Consider the following 12,500-nt stretch of genomic DNA (forward strand, 5'->3'; position numbering starts at 1 on the left):
GTGTGACCGAAGCGGGCGTCCCCTCCGCCCACCTTCTCCTGGAGCACACAGAAGGGCGCCCTCATCACCAACTCGTCGAAATATACGCTCCTGCCGCCCATGGTGTGTTGTTGTTTTTGTTTTTGTTTTTGTTTTTTTGTTGTTGTTTTTGTTTTTGTTGTTTTTGTTTTTGTTTTTATTGTTGTTTTTGTTTTGTTGTTTTTGTTTTTATTGTTGTTTTTGTTGTTTTTGTTTTTGTTTTTATTGTTGTTTTTGTTTTTGTTTGTGGTCGAAATATATGCTTCTGCCGCCCAAGGTGTGTTGTTTTGTTTTTGTTTTGTTGTTGTTGTTTTTGTTTTATTGTTGTTTTTGTTTTTGTTTGTGGTCGAAATATATGCTTCTGCCGCCCAAGGTGTGTTGTTGTTTTTGTTTTATTGTTGTTGTTTTTGTTTTTGTTTGTGGTCGAAATATATGCTTCTGCCGCCCAAGGTGTGTTGTTTTTGTTGTTGTTGTTTTTATTGTTGTTTTAGTTTGTGGTGTTTGGTTTATTTTGTTTAGATTTTTGTAATTGTGTTTATTGTTTTTTTTTTGGTTGTTATTATTGTTGTCAGTATTGAAATTAGAATTGTTATTATTGTCATTATTTTTAGGATAATGGTAATTATTCTTATTAACATTATTATTAATAATACATCCTCACCATCCTCAATATGATCATGATGATAATAATCATAATAATAATGATGATAATAATGATAATAGTGATAATGATAATAGTGATAATGATAATAGTGATCATTATGTTAATGGTAATGATAATAACAACACCCATGATGATGGCAATGATAAAAATAATGATGATGATGAGGAGAAGTAATAAAAGTAATGCAAATGATAACATGATAATAATAACACACCAACACTAAGGACATCATTAACAAAAAATAACAATAATAACAAAACAACAACAAAACTGCCACCACCAATAACCATAACACCAGTAACACCACCACCAATGACAACAATAACACCGACAACACCAGAACCAAAACAAAACAACACCAGAACCAAAACAAAACAACACCAGAACCAAAACAACACCAAACCAAAAACAACACCAGTAACACCACCACCACCAATGACAATAACCCCGACAACACCAGAACCAAAACAACACCAGATATAAAACAACACCAGTAACACCACCACCAATGACAACAATAACACCAACAACACCAGAACCAAAACAAAACAACACCAGAACCAAAACAAAACAACACCAGAACCAAAACAAAACAACACCAGAACCAAAACAACACCAAACCAAAAACAACACCAGTAACACCACCACCACCAATGACAATAACCCCGACAACACCAGAACCAAAACAACACCAGTACCAAAACAAAACAACACCAGTACCAAAACAACACCAGAACCAAAACAACACCTGAACCAAAACAACACCAGTAACACCACCACCAATGACAACAATAACACCGACAACACCAGAACCAAAGCAAAACAACACCAGAAACAAAACAACATCAGAACCAAAACAACACCAGAACCAAAACAACACCAGAACCAAAACAAAACAACACCAGAACCAAAACAACACCAGAACCAAAACAACACCAGAACCAAAACAAAACAACACCAGAACCAAAACAAAACAACACCAGAACCAAAACAAAACAACACCAGAACCAAAACAACACCAGATATAAAACAACACCAGTAACACCACCACCAATGACAACAATAACACCGACAACACCAGAACCAAAACAAAACAACACCAGAACCAAAACAACACCAGAACCAAAACAACACCAGATATAAAACAACACCAGTAACACCACCACCAATGACAACAATAACACCGACAACACCAGAACCAAAACAAAACAACACCAGAACCAAAACAAAACAACACCAGAACCATAACAACACCAGAACCAAAACAACACCAGAACCAAAACAACACCAGATATAAAACAACACCAGTAACACCACCACCAATGACAACAATAACACCGACAACACCAGAACCAAAACAAAACAACACCAGAACCAAAACAAAACAACACCAGATATAAAACAACACCAGATATAAAACAACACCAGTAACACCACCACCAATGACAACAATAACACCGACAACACCAGAACCAAAACAAAACAACACCAGAACCAAAACAAAACAACACCAGAACCAAAACAAAACAACACCAGAACCAAAACAACACCAGAACCAAAACAACACCAGATATAAAACAACACCAGTAACACCACCACCAATGACAACAATAACACCGACAACACCAGAACCAAAACAAAACAACACCAAAACAAAAACAACACCAGAACCAAAACAACACCAGTAACACCACCACCAATGACAACAATAACACCGACAACACCAGAACCAAAACAAAACAACACCAAAACAAAAACAACACCAGAACCAAAACAACACCAGTAACACCACCACCACTAACAACAAGGCCGACCCTTACAGCTGGAGGACGACCTCGTGCAGTGGCGTTCCGTGCTGGAGGTCAACGAGGTCGTACTTAGCGACTACTCCGTGTATCGCTGTGCCGCCCGGAACGACCTGGGCGGAGATATGGTCGTCCTCGCCCTTAGGCCGCCCGCACGCCCACTACCGCCCACGAATTTCACTGTAAGAATTGAGGGGGGATGGTGTGTATGTATGTGTAGGGGGGGTTAGGAGGTTGGGGTTAGGATGAGAGGGGGGAGAGGGGGAGGGGGGCGGTGGTGTTTATTTTTATTTTATTTTATTTATTATTATTTATATTTTTTTGAGGGGGGAGGGTATTATCGGTATTGTTGGTGTTGGCATTTTTATTTTGTTTTGTCTTTTCTCTCTCTCTCTCTCTCTCTCTCTCTCTCTTTCTCTCTCATTCACTCTGTCTCACACAGTCTCTCTCTCACTCTCTCACTCACTCACTCACTCACTCACTCACTCACTCACTCACTCACTCACTCACTCACTCACTCACTCACTCACTCACTCACTCACTCACCACTCACATCTCTGCACTTCACTACACCTCATCACTCACTTCAATTCCTCAACTCACTCACACTGTCACTCACCACTTTCTCTCTCTCCATCCCTGCGTCCCCCCCCTTATCTTTTCTCCTCTTCTCCTTCTCCACCTTGTACTTCCTACCCACCCCCATACCCCCTACCCCTCCCCCACCCACCCTCTCATCCTTCCCCTTCCCCTTCCCCTCTTTTCCTAACCATAAAAAAAAGATAAATAAAAACTCAATTTAATTCAATCCACAAATAAAAATAATAAACAATCCATATCATTCAGATAATCACCATCAGGAAGAAAATATATCATTCAAACCTTTCTTTTATAACATGTAATTTTTCCCTCATTTTCCCCCCTCATTTTCCCCTCATTTTCCCCCTCATTTCCCCTCATTTCCCCCACTCGTTTTCCCCTAATTTCCCCTCATTTTCCCCTCATTTCCCCCCTCATTTTCCCCTTATTTCCCCCCTCATTTTCCCCCCTTTTTTTTTCCTTTTCCTTCATTTCCTTTCCTCTCTTATTTCCTTCCCCTTTCCCCCTTTTTCCCCCCTCCCCCCCCTTCAATTTTCCCCTAATTTTCCCCTCATTTTCCCCTAATTTCCCCCACTCATTTTCCCCTCATTTTCTCCCTCATTTCCCCCCTCATTTCCCCCTTATTTTCCCCTCATTTCCCCCACTCGTTTTCCCCTAATTTCCTCCCTCATTTCCCCCCTAATTTCCCCCCTCATTTCCCCCTCATGTTCCCCTCATTTCCCCCCTTATTTTCCCCCTCATTTTCCCCTCAGATCGTCAACGCCACCGAGACCTCGCTGACGGTTGCCTGGACGCCGAGTTACGACGAGGGGACGCCCGAGGGGTATACGCTACAGTACAAGGCCGAGGGGAAGAGGAGGTTCCAGGTAAGGGAGGGGAGGGGGGAGGGGGAATGGAGAAGGAGATGGGGAAGGGAGGGGGAGGGGAGGGAGGAGAGGGGAGGAGAGGGGAGGAGAGGGGACAAGGAGGTTCCAGGTAAGGGAGGGGAGAGGGGAGGGGAGGGGAGGGGGAGGGAGGGGAGGGAGGGGAGGGAGGAGAGGGGAGGAGAGGGCAGGGGAAGAGATGGGGAATGGAGGGGAGAGGGGAGGAGGAATGAAGAAGGAGATGGGGAGGGGAGGGGAGGGAGGAGAGGGGAGGGGAGGAGAGGGAGGGGAGAGGGGAGGGGGAATGGAGAAGGAGATGGGGCGGGGAGGAGAGGAGAGGAGAGGAGAGGGGAGAGGAGAGGGGAGGGAGGGGGAATGGAGAAGGAGATGGGGAGGGGAGGGGAGGAGAGGAGAGGAGAAGGGGAATGGAGGAGATGGGGAGGGGAGGGGGAGGGAGGGGAGGAGAGGGGGAGGGAGAAGGAGATGGGGAAGGAAAGTGGGAGGGAGACATGAGATAGGGTAAGATGATGGGACACCTAAGGTTCTAGGTAAGTGAGGGGAGAGGGGAGGGGGAATGGAGAAGGAGATGTGGAGGGGAAGGGAGAGGAGAAGAGGGGGAGGAGAGAGGAGGAGAAGGGGGAGGGAGGAGAGGTGGGAGGGAGAAGGAGATGGGGAAGGAAAATGGGAGGGAGACAGGAGATAGGGTAAGATGATGGGACACCTAATGTTCTAGGTAAGAGAGGGGAGTGCGAGAGAGGGAAGGAGGAGGGGGAGCGAGGAAAGTCCTCATCATTGTATAAACCTCATTATCTCAACACCTACTTTATCTTTATTATCTTTAATTATCTTTATTACCCTCTCATTATCAGCATTATCCACACTATCCTCCTTCGCCATCTCATTATCCTCACCGTCTCATTATCCTCATTATCACCGCCATCTCATTATCCTCAACCCTCATCTGCCTCTCCTTCAGAGCCTGGAGATCGAGGGCGGCGAGACCACGGAGGCGACCCTGACGGGGCTGTCGTCCTCCACCGAGTACAAGGTCGTCCTCAGGGCCAAGAACGACCACGGGGACTCGGACCACTTGGCGATCACGACCAGGACTCGAGGTGGGTGGGGGAGGGGGAGAGGGAGGAGGGGAGGGGGATGGGAGATGTTGTGTGAGTGTGTGTGTTTGCATGTGGGGGTGGGAGGTGTGGTGAGGGGGGTGGGGGTATGTGTGTGTTGTGTGTTTGTGTGTGTGTGTGTGTGTGTGTGTGTTTGTTTATATGTATGTTGTTGTTTGTGCTTGTGTAGTGTTTGTGTTTATATGTGTGTTGTTGTTTGTGTTTGTGTAGTGTTTGTGTATTATGTTCATATATATGTATATATATGTGTGTGATTGTGTATGTGTGTGTGATGTGTGTGTGTGTGTGTGTTTGTGTGTCTGTGTGTGTGTGTGTGTAGTTGGTGGTAGTGAGTGTTTTTTTTTTTTTTTTTTTTTTTTTTTGAACCTAGATAATTTAGTGTAGACACTTAGGATGTCATCATTATCATTATGTTTTTGTTGTCATTATCGTCATCTTTTTTGTAAATTATTAGCATTTATTATCATCTATTACTAGCACTTATTATCCATTAGCAATATTAATCTTGATCTTGTTTTTTCCTCCCTCCCTCTTTCCATAACATTACCTCTTCCCTCTTATTCCTCTTCCCCCTCTCCCCTCTCTTTCCTCCTCCTCCCCCTCTCCCCTCTCTCTCCTTCCCTTACCCCTTTCCCCTCTTTCTCTTCCTCTTCCCCCTTCCCCCTTTCCCCTCTCTCTCCTCGTCTTCCCCCTTTCCCCTATCTTTCCTCCTCTTCCCCCTTCCCCCTTTCCCTCCTCCTCTTCCCTTTCTCTCCTTCCCTCATTCTCCTAACTTTTTTTTCCTCCTACCCCTTCCCCCCTTTCCCTCTTTCTTCACCCCTTCCCTCCTTACCTCACCCCTCTCCCTTTCCCTCCCCCTCTCCTTCACTCGTTCCATCCTTTATTCCCCCTCTCCCCTCCCCCCTCCTCTATCAATCCCTGTTTCTCTCTCTCTTCCTTTCCACTTTCCTCTCTCCTCAACCCCCCCTACTTACCCACCCCCTCTCTTCATCCACTTCCCTCATCCCCCTACCTTCTCCCCCCATCCCCCTCTCCCCTTGCTCATTACTTTTCCCTACCCTTATCTCCCCCTCCCTCCGTCTCCACTGCAACCCATCCCCCTCCCTCTTCCCCCTTCTTTCCCCACTTCCCTCCTTCTTCCCTCCTGTCTCACCTCCCTCTCCTTATACCCCCTCCCCCCTCTCCTTTCATTCATCCTTCCCCCCTCCCCCTCCTGTCTCACCTCCCTCTCCTTTCCCCCTCTCCCCTTCCCTCCCCCTCCCCCCACTCCTTCCTCCCCCCTCCCCCCCCAATCCTTCCTCCCCTCTCTTCTCCTCTCCTTTCCCCCTCTCCCCTCCCCTCTCTTCTCCTCTCCTTTCCCCCTCCCTCTTCCACTCCTCCTTCCCCTCTCTTCCCCCTCCCCTCTCCTCTCCCTCTCCCTCCCCTCTCTCCTCTCTCTTCTCTCCCCTCCCCCCTCCCCCCCAACAGGACGCGGCGACAAGGCCACCCCCGCCCCCCGCAAGACGCGCATGGTGTTCGTCCTCATGACCATCTGCGGCCTCATTCTCCTCATCCTCAACGTCCTCATAATCGCCTGCATCTTCCGCCGACGAAGGAGGAGGCGCGCGAGGGGTGAGTGTAGGGGGGGAGGGAGGGGTATTGAGGGGGTTGGGAGGGTAACTGAGGGGAGACTGGGGGGATCTAGGGACGGGGGGGGGTCAAGGAGGAATGAGGGAGGGGAAGAGAAGAAAAGGAGAATCAAAGAAATTATTGTTTTTTTATTGATATGAAGAATAACATGACTATCATTATTATCATTCTTTAGATTAATACTATTTTTGTTATTATCAATATTATTGCTATTGATATTATTATCATTGGTATCTTTATCATCATCATCATCACCATCTTCTTCTTCGTTATCATCACAATCATCATTATCATCATCATTATCTTCTCAACCCCCACCCATCACCCATCACAACCTTACATCCCTTACATCCACCCCACCCCTCCCCCCTCCCTAACCCCCACCCCTTCCCCCTCCCTAACCCCCTCCCTGACCCCCACCCCTTCCCCTTCCCTGACCCCCTCCCTAACCCCCATCCCTTCCCCCTCCCTTGCCCCCTACCCCCTACCTATTTCCCACAGATAATCTCCCTCCCCCTCTCCTATCCCCCACCCACCATCACAGCCAACTCCTTCGTATCCATCCCATCACCCCCATCACTCTCTCCCCCTCCCCTTCCCCTATATAATCCCCATCTCTCACTCCCCTATGTAATCAACCTCCCCCTCCCCTATATAATCACCCCTCTCCCTCCCCTTTCCTTATATAACCCCCCCATCTCCCACTCCCCTATGTAATCCCTCCTTCCCCCTCCCCTTCCCCTATATAAACCCCCTCCCCTCCCCCTTTTCCTATAACCCCCTCCCCTTCCCCTATTTAATCCCCCTTCCCCCTCCCCCTTCTCCTATACCCCCTTCCCCTTCCCCTATACAACCTCCCTCCCCCTCCCCCTTCTCCTATAACCCCCTCCACTTCCCCTATATAACCCCCCTTCCCCCCACAGCGTCTGCCAGAGCGCGAGGGAAGTCTTCATCAGAGCCGCCCGGGCCCTGCGAGGAGTCGGATGGCTTTCTGCCGCTCAAGACACGAACGCCCTCGGGCTCAGTGCAGTGCCAGGTCAGTCAGAGCAGGTCACTCAGTGCAGGTCACTCAGTGCAGGTCACTCACTTCTTGGGGGTTGGTTTGGGGGTTATTTCTTTTTTTTTTTTTTTCTTCTTTTTTTTTTTCTTCTTCTCTTTCTTCTTATTTTGTTCCTCCTCCTCTTTATTTTTCTTCTTTTCCTTCTTCTTCTTCTCTTTATTCCCCCCTTTTCTCTCCCTCCCCTCATCCATCTCTCACACCCGCAACCCTACACATCGACGTCTCTCAACTCGCCTCGTTCACCTCACAACCATACTCTCTTTCCTCACCCCTCCTACATCCTCTTTCACTTCCTCTCTCTCTCTCCCCCAACTCAACAAATCTCTCTCTCTCCTCTCTCTCTCTCTCTCTCTCTCTCTCTCCTCTCTCTCTCCCTCACTCTCCCTCTCTCCTCTCTTTCTCTCTTTTCACTCTCATAATGATATTTTATTTTACATTCTATTTACATTTGCGATGTATATAAGAACAATACTTATCCAATAATTTATTAGTACAATGATAATAACAACAATCTGATAATGATAAACCTTAACTATATTGGAGCGAGAGTACTCATCAATTTTGTAATGATTATGTAAATGATGATATGATAATGATGCTAATGATAACTGTTGTTACCACGTATCAGAGCGAAGTGTCGAGACCGACCCCGAGGACTGCGAGCACACGAGCCCTGATGGAACCGGAACCTCCCCACACGGCGCCGCCCGGTTCCGCCAAGGCCTCGCACCGCTCCTCCGCCGACTCCCACCTGGGAAGACGCCGCCCCCAATAGAGACTTTCGGACTCGAATCTCCCGCAGAACGGCGGCGTCCCCACCAAGCAGTCCCCGGCTAGAGGGCGACGTCGCAAAGGGCGCTCGACGCAGAGTGACCTTTCTCCCGACGTCCACGAGGAGGGGAGCTGTCCCGCCCCTCGCCCGGCGGCGCTCTACGGGAGCCTCGAGTCCGCCGCGCACGTGCTGCCCTTCACAGCCTCGCGACACGTGCACAGCCACACCCACAGCTGCATCATCCACAGCCCGCAGGAACAGCCGCCTCACCATCACGCGCCGGTGTTCGTCCCCAGCGCTTTCCTCGGACGGGACTTCGCTCAGACGCTTCCGGGGCGCCAGTACGTCTGCCATGATCACCAGAGGCGCCAGTACCACGGGCAGGGGCAGCAGGACATGAAGCAGGAATGCCAAGCACAGTCTGCCAAGGCGTACCCTCACGGACTACACCCGCCATACCAAGGCGAATACCAAGCACAGCCCATGGATTACCAAGAGCAGCAGTCAGCCTACCAGGGACCACAAGAGGCGTACCAGCGGCAATGGCAGCCACAGTACCAAGCACAACCGGACAAGCAGCAGCCACAAGCACCCACGACAGACAGTCCATCCCGTCAGAGGCACCTCCTTCCTCAGGATATTCCAGCTGCCCAACAGACTTATCTGGAGTCGTACGGTCTAGGAAGCACGAACGGCGTCCTGCTCGAGGATCCTAGTTACCAGTTTCCCTCGGAGGGTCAGTGGATGATGTGAATGCGCAAACGTAAAAACTAAGAAAGCAAAAGAGAGAGGAAGAGGGAGAAGGAGAGAGAGAGAGAGAGAGAGAGAGAGAGAGAGAGAGAGAGAGAGAGAGAGAGAGAGAGAGAGAGAGAGAGAGAGAGAGAGATGAAGTGAGAGGGAAGAAAAGGGAAGAGGAAAAGAAAAGAGATGGAATGCGAGAGAGAGGGAGAGAAAGAAAGAGAGAGAGAGAGAGAGAGAGAGAGAGAGAGAGAGAGAGAGAGAGGGAGAGAAAGAAAGAGAGAGAGAGAGAGAGAGAAAGAGAAAGAGAGAGAGAAGTAGCAATATAACTGTAGGATACCTTGGCAGAGAACTTGAATGACATGCCCTATAACCACACAGACGTCTTATTAACAGTTGCATTTCGTTCGCAGGAGACCCGGTTGATGTGCTGATGCAGGAGGACCAAACAGCCTCCTTCCTGGAGACTCTTCAGCGCCCTCCGGAGCCCTTTGCAGACCCGACGTCCTTCGACCACCCAGTTTATTTCCTCCCGGCGAATCCTGAGGGTCACGGTCCCCCCCTCCTTCCCCCCGCGCTCCCCCCGAAGGACAGGCAGTTTAGCCTCCCGCCCGCGCCCCACGAAACCTATCCCGCGCGCCCCTTGTCCTACTACTATCCGCGCACGCCTCCCGAGCAGGGCCGCCCGCAATCCTCCGGTCGAAGTCCTAGCCAGAGCCGCCCATCGCCGCCTAGTTCGAAGCCTGAGCCCCGCCCACCACCGCCCAGCCCTAAATCCCAAAGCCAGCACCACCCCCCGCCCAGCCCGAGCCACCGCCACCCCACGCCGCCCACTCCCAGAGAACTTCGCCGCCCCTCGCCGCCCACGCCAAAGACACCCACCTCGAGACGGCCCTCCCCTACTCCGAAGAGCAAACGCCCCCACCAGCCACCCGAGAGCCCGAATCAAGCGCGCCCACCACCCACCCCGGGACAGAGCCGCCCACCGCCCACCCCGGGACAGAGCCGCCCACCACCGAGTCCCAAGCAGCGAGGCCAACCCGCCCGCGTCGCCCCCAGCCCCAAGACGGAGCGGCGCAGGATGTCCCTCGCCTCCAGCCAGCAGCTCTTCCGGTCCAAAGTGGCGTTCAGGCAGACCACTCCTTCGCCCCCTCCCCCTCCCCCTCCTCCTCCACCTCTGCCGCCTGCTCCGCCTTCTTCAGGGCAGTTCACGAGACGCCCCCGCTTCCCCGACGACTTCCTGTGGCAGCGGGGAGTGGGCAGGACCCCAGGGCAAGAGGGGAAGGACGCCCTTGAAGGAGGGATACCAACCACACCCAACAGAACCAGATGAAAGCTCGCGTACTCACTCATTCCTGTATGATGTATTTTAAGTATGAATGTCCCACATAGAATTTTATTCAAAAAAAATATTAAGAAATACTTAATGAAATATCCTTCTAAACCTCCACAGAACACGCCACACTGAATCTTTATTTATAAATAAAATTCTAATGAAAGCAATTTTGTGAAGAAATAAGTAAATATTTTTTTTTATATATATATAAAGCAAGGCTCATTATCTCCATTACTTCCAATACTTCTCGACTTTTAAAAAAATATATATAGATATAACTTCAGGTTCACTCTGATTATTTGAAATAATAAAATGATTCTTTGTTTCATAACATGAGTAAAGACAAAATATAAAAGACACCCCTCACAGCTCCATCTTCTATGAATAAAACTTTTGTTCGGGGGTAACTATAGAATATTAATCTTTAACAGAGAACTATAGGATGTATTTGCGTCAAAAGTATATAAATCAACTAAAGCAATTGACTGATCGATGATAAGCTCTAAACAAAGGAATTGCAATATTTTAAAACCCTTCGTTTTAAAGTCTAATCATTTACAGAAAATGATTTAGTCTAATAAATGAGTAATGTTAAACCATGTAAGTTGATTTTTGGCGAATTCTTATTCTTTACGAGGATTACCAATTGCAATGGAAAAGCAAAATGCAATTTAAGAATACAAAAAGTTTCGAGTTATGACCATAGGAATCAAACAAGATATACATTATATAGATTGACCGTGTTTCATAAAGTACTGTGCAGCAATTTGTTTACACACAATAAATTGCACACGTTATTGCAGAGCGATAAACGTACATACATGCATATTCTCAAATGCATCCCTGAAAAACTAGTCAAGTCACATGATGAATTCTTGAAGATATGAATTAAGTCTCTCGGCCGCAATCTTGCACCTTCTCTAGCAAAGATGAATGATAAAACACTCTATTCCGTTGTAAAAAAAAAAAAAAAAAAAAAAAAAGCCATCATGTACAAAAAAAAAAAAAAAGATATTTTAAAAGATGGAATTCATACCTTTTCCGGTCTGATTGTGTGACTTCAGTTTGGACATCAGTCAGTATGGCGATCCGTCAGCGTTCAGTCAACCGTTTATTTATTCTCTGACAGTTCCTGCGGTCGCTTTGATAACTGATTACCTATATGAATTATTCACTCTTGATGGATTTAGACGAGGAGCGTTATTCATGAAGCCATAATTAACAAATGGGAAGCGGATATACACGGATACCAATCGAGTAAACAAACAAAAATGGCGGTACGTGGAATACGGTTTTAAACTTATCACTATTATCAATGTTATCACTGCACGAGGTATGTTGCACAAAGTGACCTGAACAAGGGGGGTCCAGGGGGGACGAAGCCCCCCTTTGGCTAGGGCTAACTTCAAAACTAGGCAAAGTTAGGTAAGTATCATGAGGTAGCGAGAAGTGCCTTACACTTCGTGTAAAAGGTTGTTATATAATTGCATCGTATAGTATATGAACTATACAAAACGTTGCAATAAAGAATTATATAGTCATTGTTGGAATTGAATGTGTAGGGCAGACATTGCAAGCCACTTTAAACATTTCAGTTGGGTGGCTGTCAACCATCATGGGCCCCTCCACAATACTGTCTTTTTTTTTTACTTTGACGAGTTTATTGAGACAAGTGATTACGTACATCTCAAAAGGATCAGGTAATATAGGTTATCCTCACCCCAATCTTAGTCCCTCTTTGGGGTCACATATCTTTTACAAAACCTTACAGCTATGTCAACATATTGAAATATATACAGAAAACAAAGCTGGCTGACTGGCTGGAGGGTATCAACAAACACCAGGAAAGGTCTCAGTGCGTTAACATATCACAGGTAGCTAA

General features: G+C 47.8%; 2 protein-coding genes across 2 annotated transcripts; both read left to right on the forward strand.

Moving 5' to 3' along the window:
* The first annotated feature begins 6 nt into the window (after nt 1-6).
* On the forward strand, nt 7-8,263 carry LOC147466732 (nephrin-like). Its single transcript, XM_086534997.1, has 7 exons — nt 7-102; nt 2,505-2,669; nt 3,840-3,953; nt 4,927-5,065; nt 6,551-6,694; nt 7,636-7,748; nt 8,237-8,263. The coding sequence occupies exons 1-7, from the start codon at nt 100-102 to the stop codon at nt 8,261-8,263; spliced, it is 705 nt and encodes a 234-aa protein (XP_086391123.1). The 5' UTR covers nt 7-99.
* A 137-nt stretch (nt 8,264-8,400) lies between these two features.
* Nucleotides 8,401-10,705, forward strand: LOC147466733 (uncharacterized). Its single transcript, XM_086534667.1, has 2 exons — nt 8,401-9,280; nt 9,696-10,705. The coding sequence occupies exons 1-2, from the start codon at nt 8,941-8,943 to the stop codon at nt 10,613-10,615; spliced, it is 1,260 nt and encodes a 419-aa protein (XP_086390793.1). The 5' UTR covers nt 8,401-8,940; the 3' UTR covers nt 10,616-10,705.
* Nucleotides 10,706-12,500: the final 1,795 nt, after the last annotated feature.

Source organism: Penaeus japonicus, unplaced genomic scaffold (assembly GCF_977035675.1).
Source record: "Penaeus japonicus unplaced genomic scaffold, GWHDUDI00000001_assembly GWHDUDI00000042, whole genome shotgun sequence".
Classification (NCBI taxonomy): Eukaryota; Metazoa; Arthropoda; class Malacostraca; order Decapoda; family Penaeidae; genus Penaeus; species Penaeus japonicus.

Bases quoted from the DNA above. Each gene is read 5' to 3' on its own strand.
- LOC147466733 (XM_086534667.1), top strand. From the start codon at position 8,941: ATGAAGCAGGAATGCCAAGCACAGTCTGCCAAGGCGTACCCTCACGGA. The intron at 9,281-9,695 runs GTCAGTGGATGA...TTTCGTTCGCAG, and splicing joins TTACCAGTTTCCCTCGGAGG to GAGACCCGGTTGATGTGCTG.
- LOC147466732 (XM_086534997.1), top strand. The intron at 2,670-3,839 runs GTAAGAATTGAG...TTTTCCCCTCAG, and splicing joins TACCGCCCACGAATTTCACT to ATCGTCAACGCCACCGAGAC. The intron at 7,749-8,236 runs GTCAGTCAGAGC...GATGTATATAAG, and splicing joins CGGGCTCAGTGCAGTGCCAG to AACAATACTTATCCAATAAT.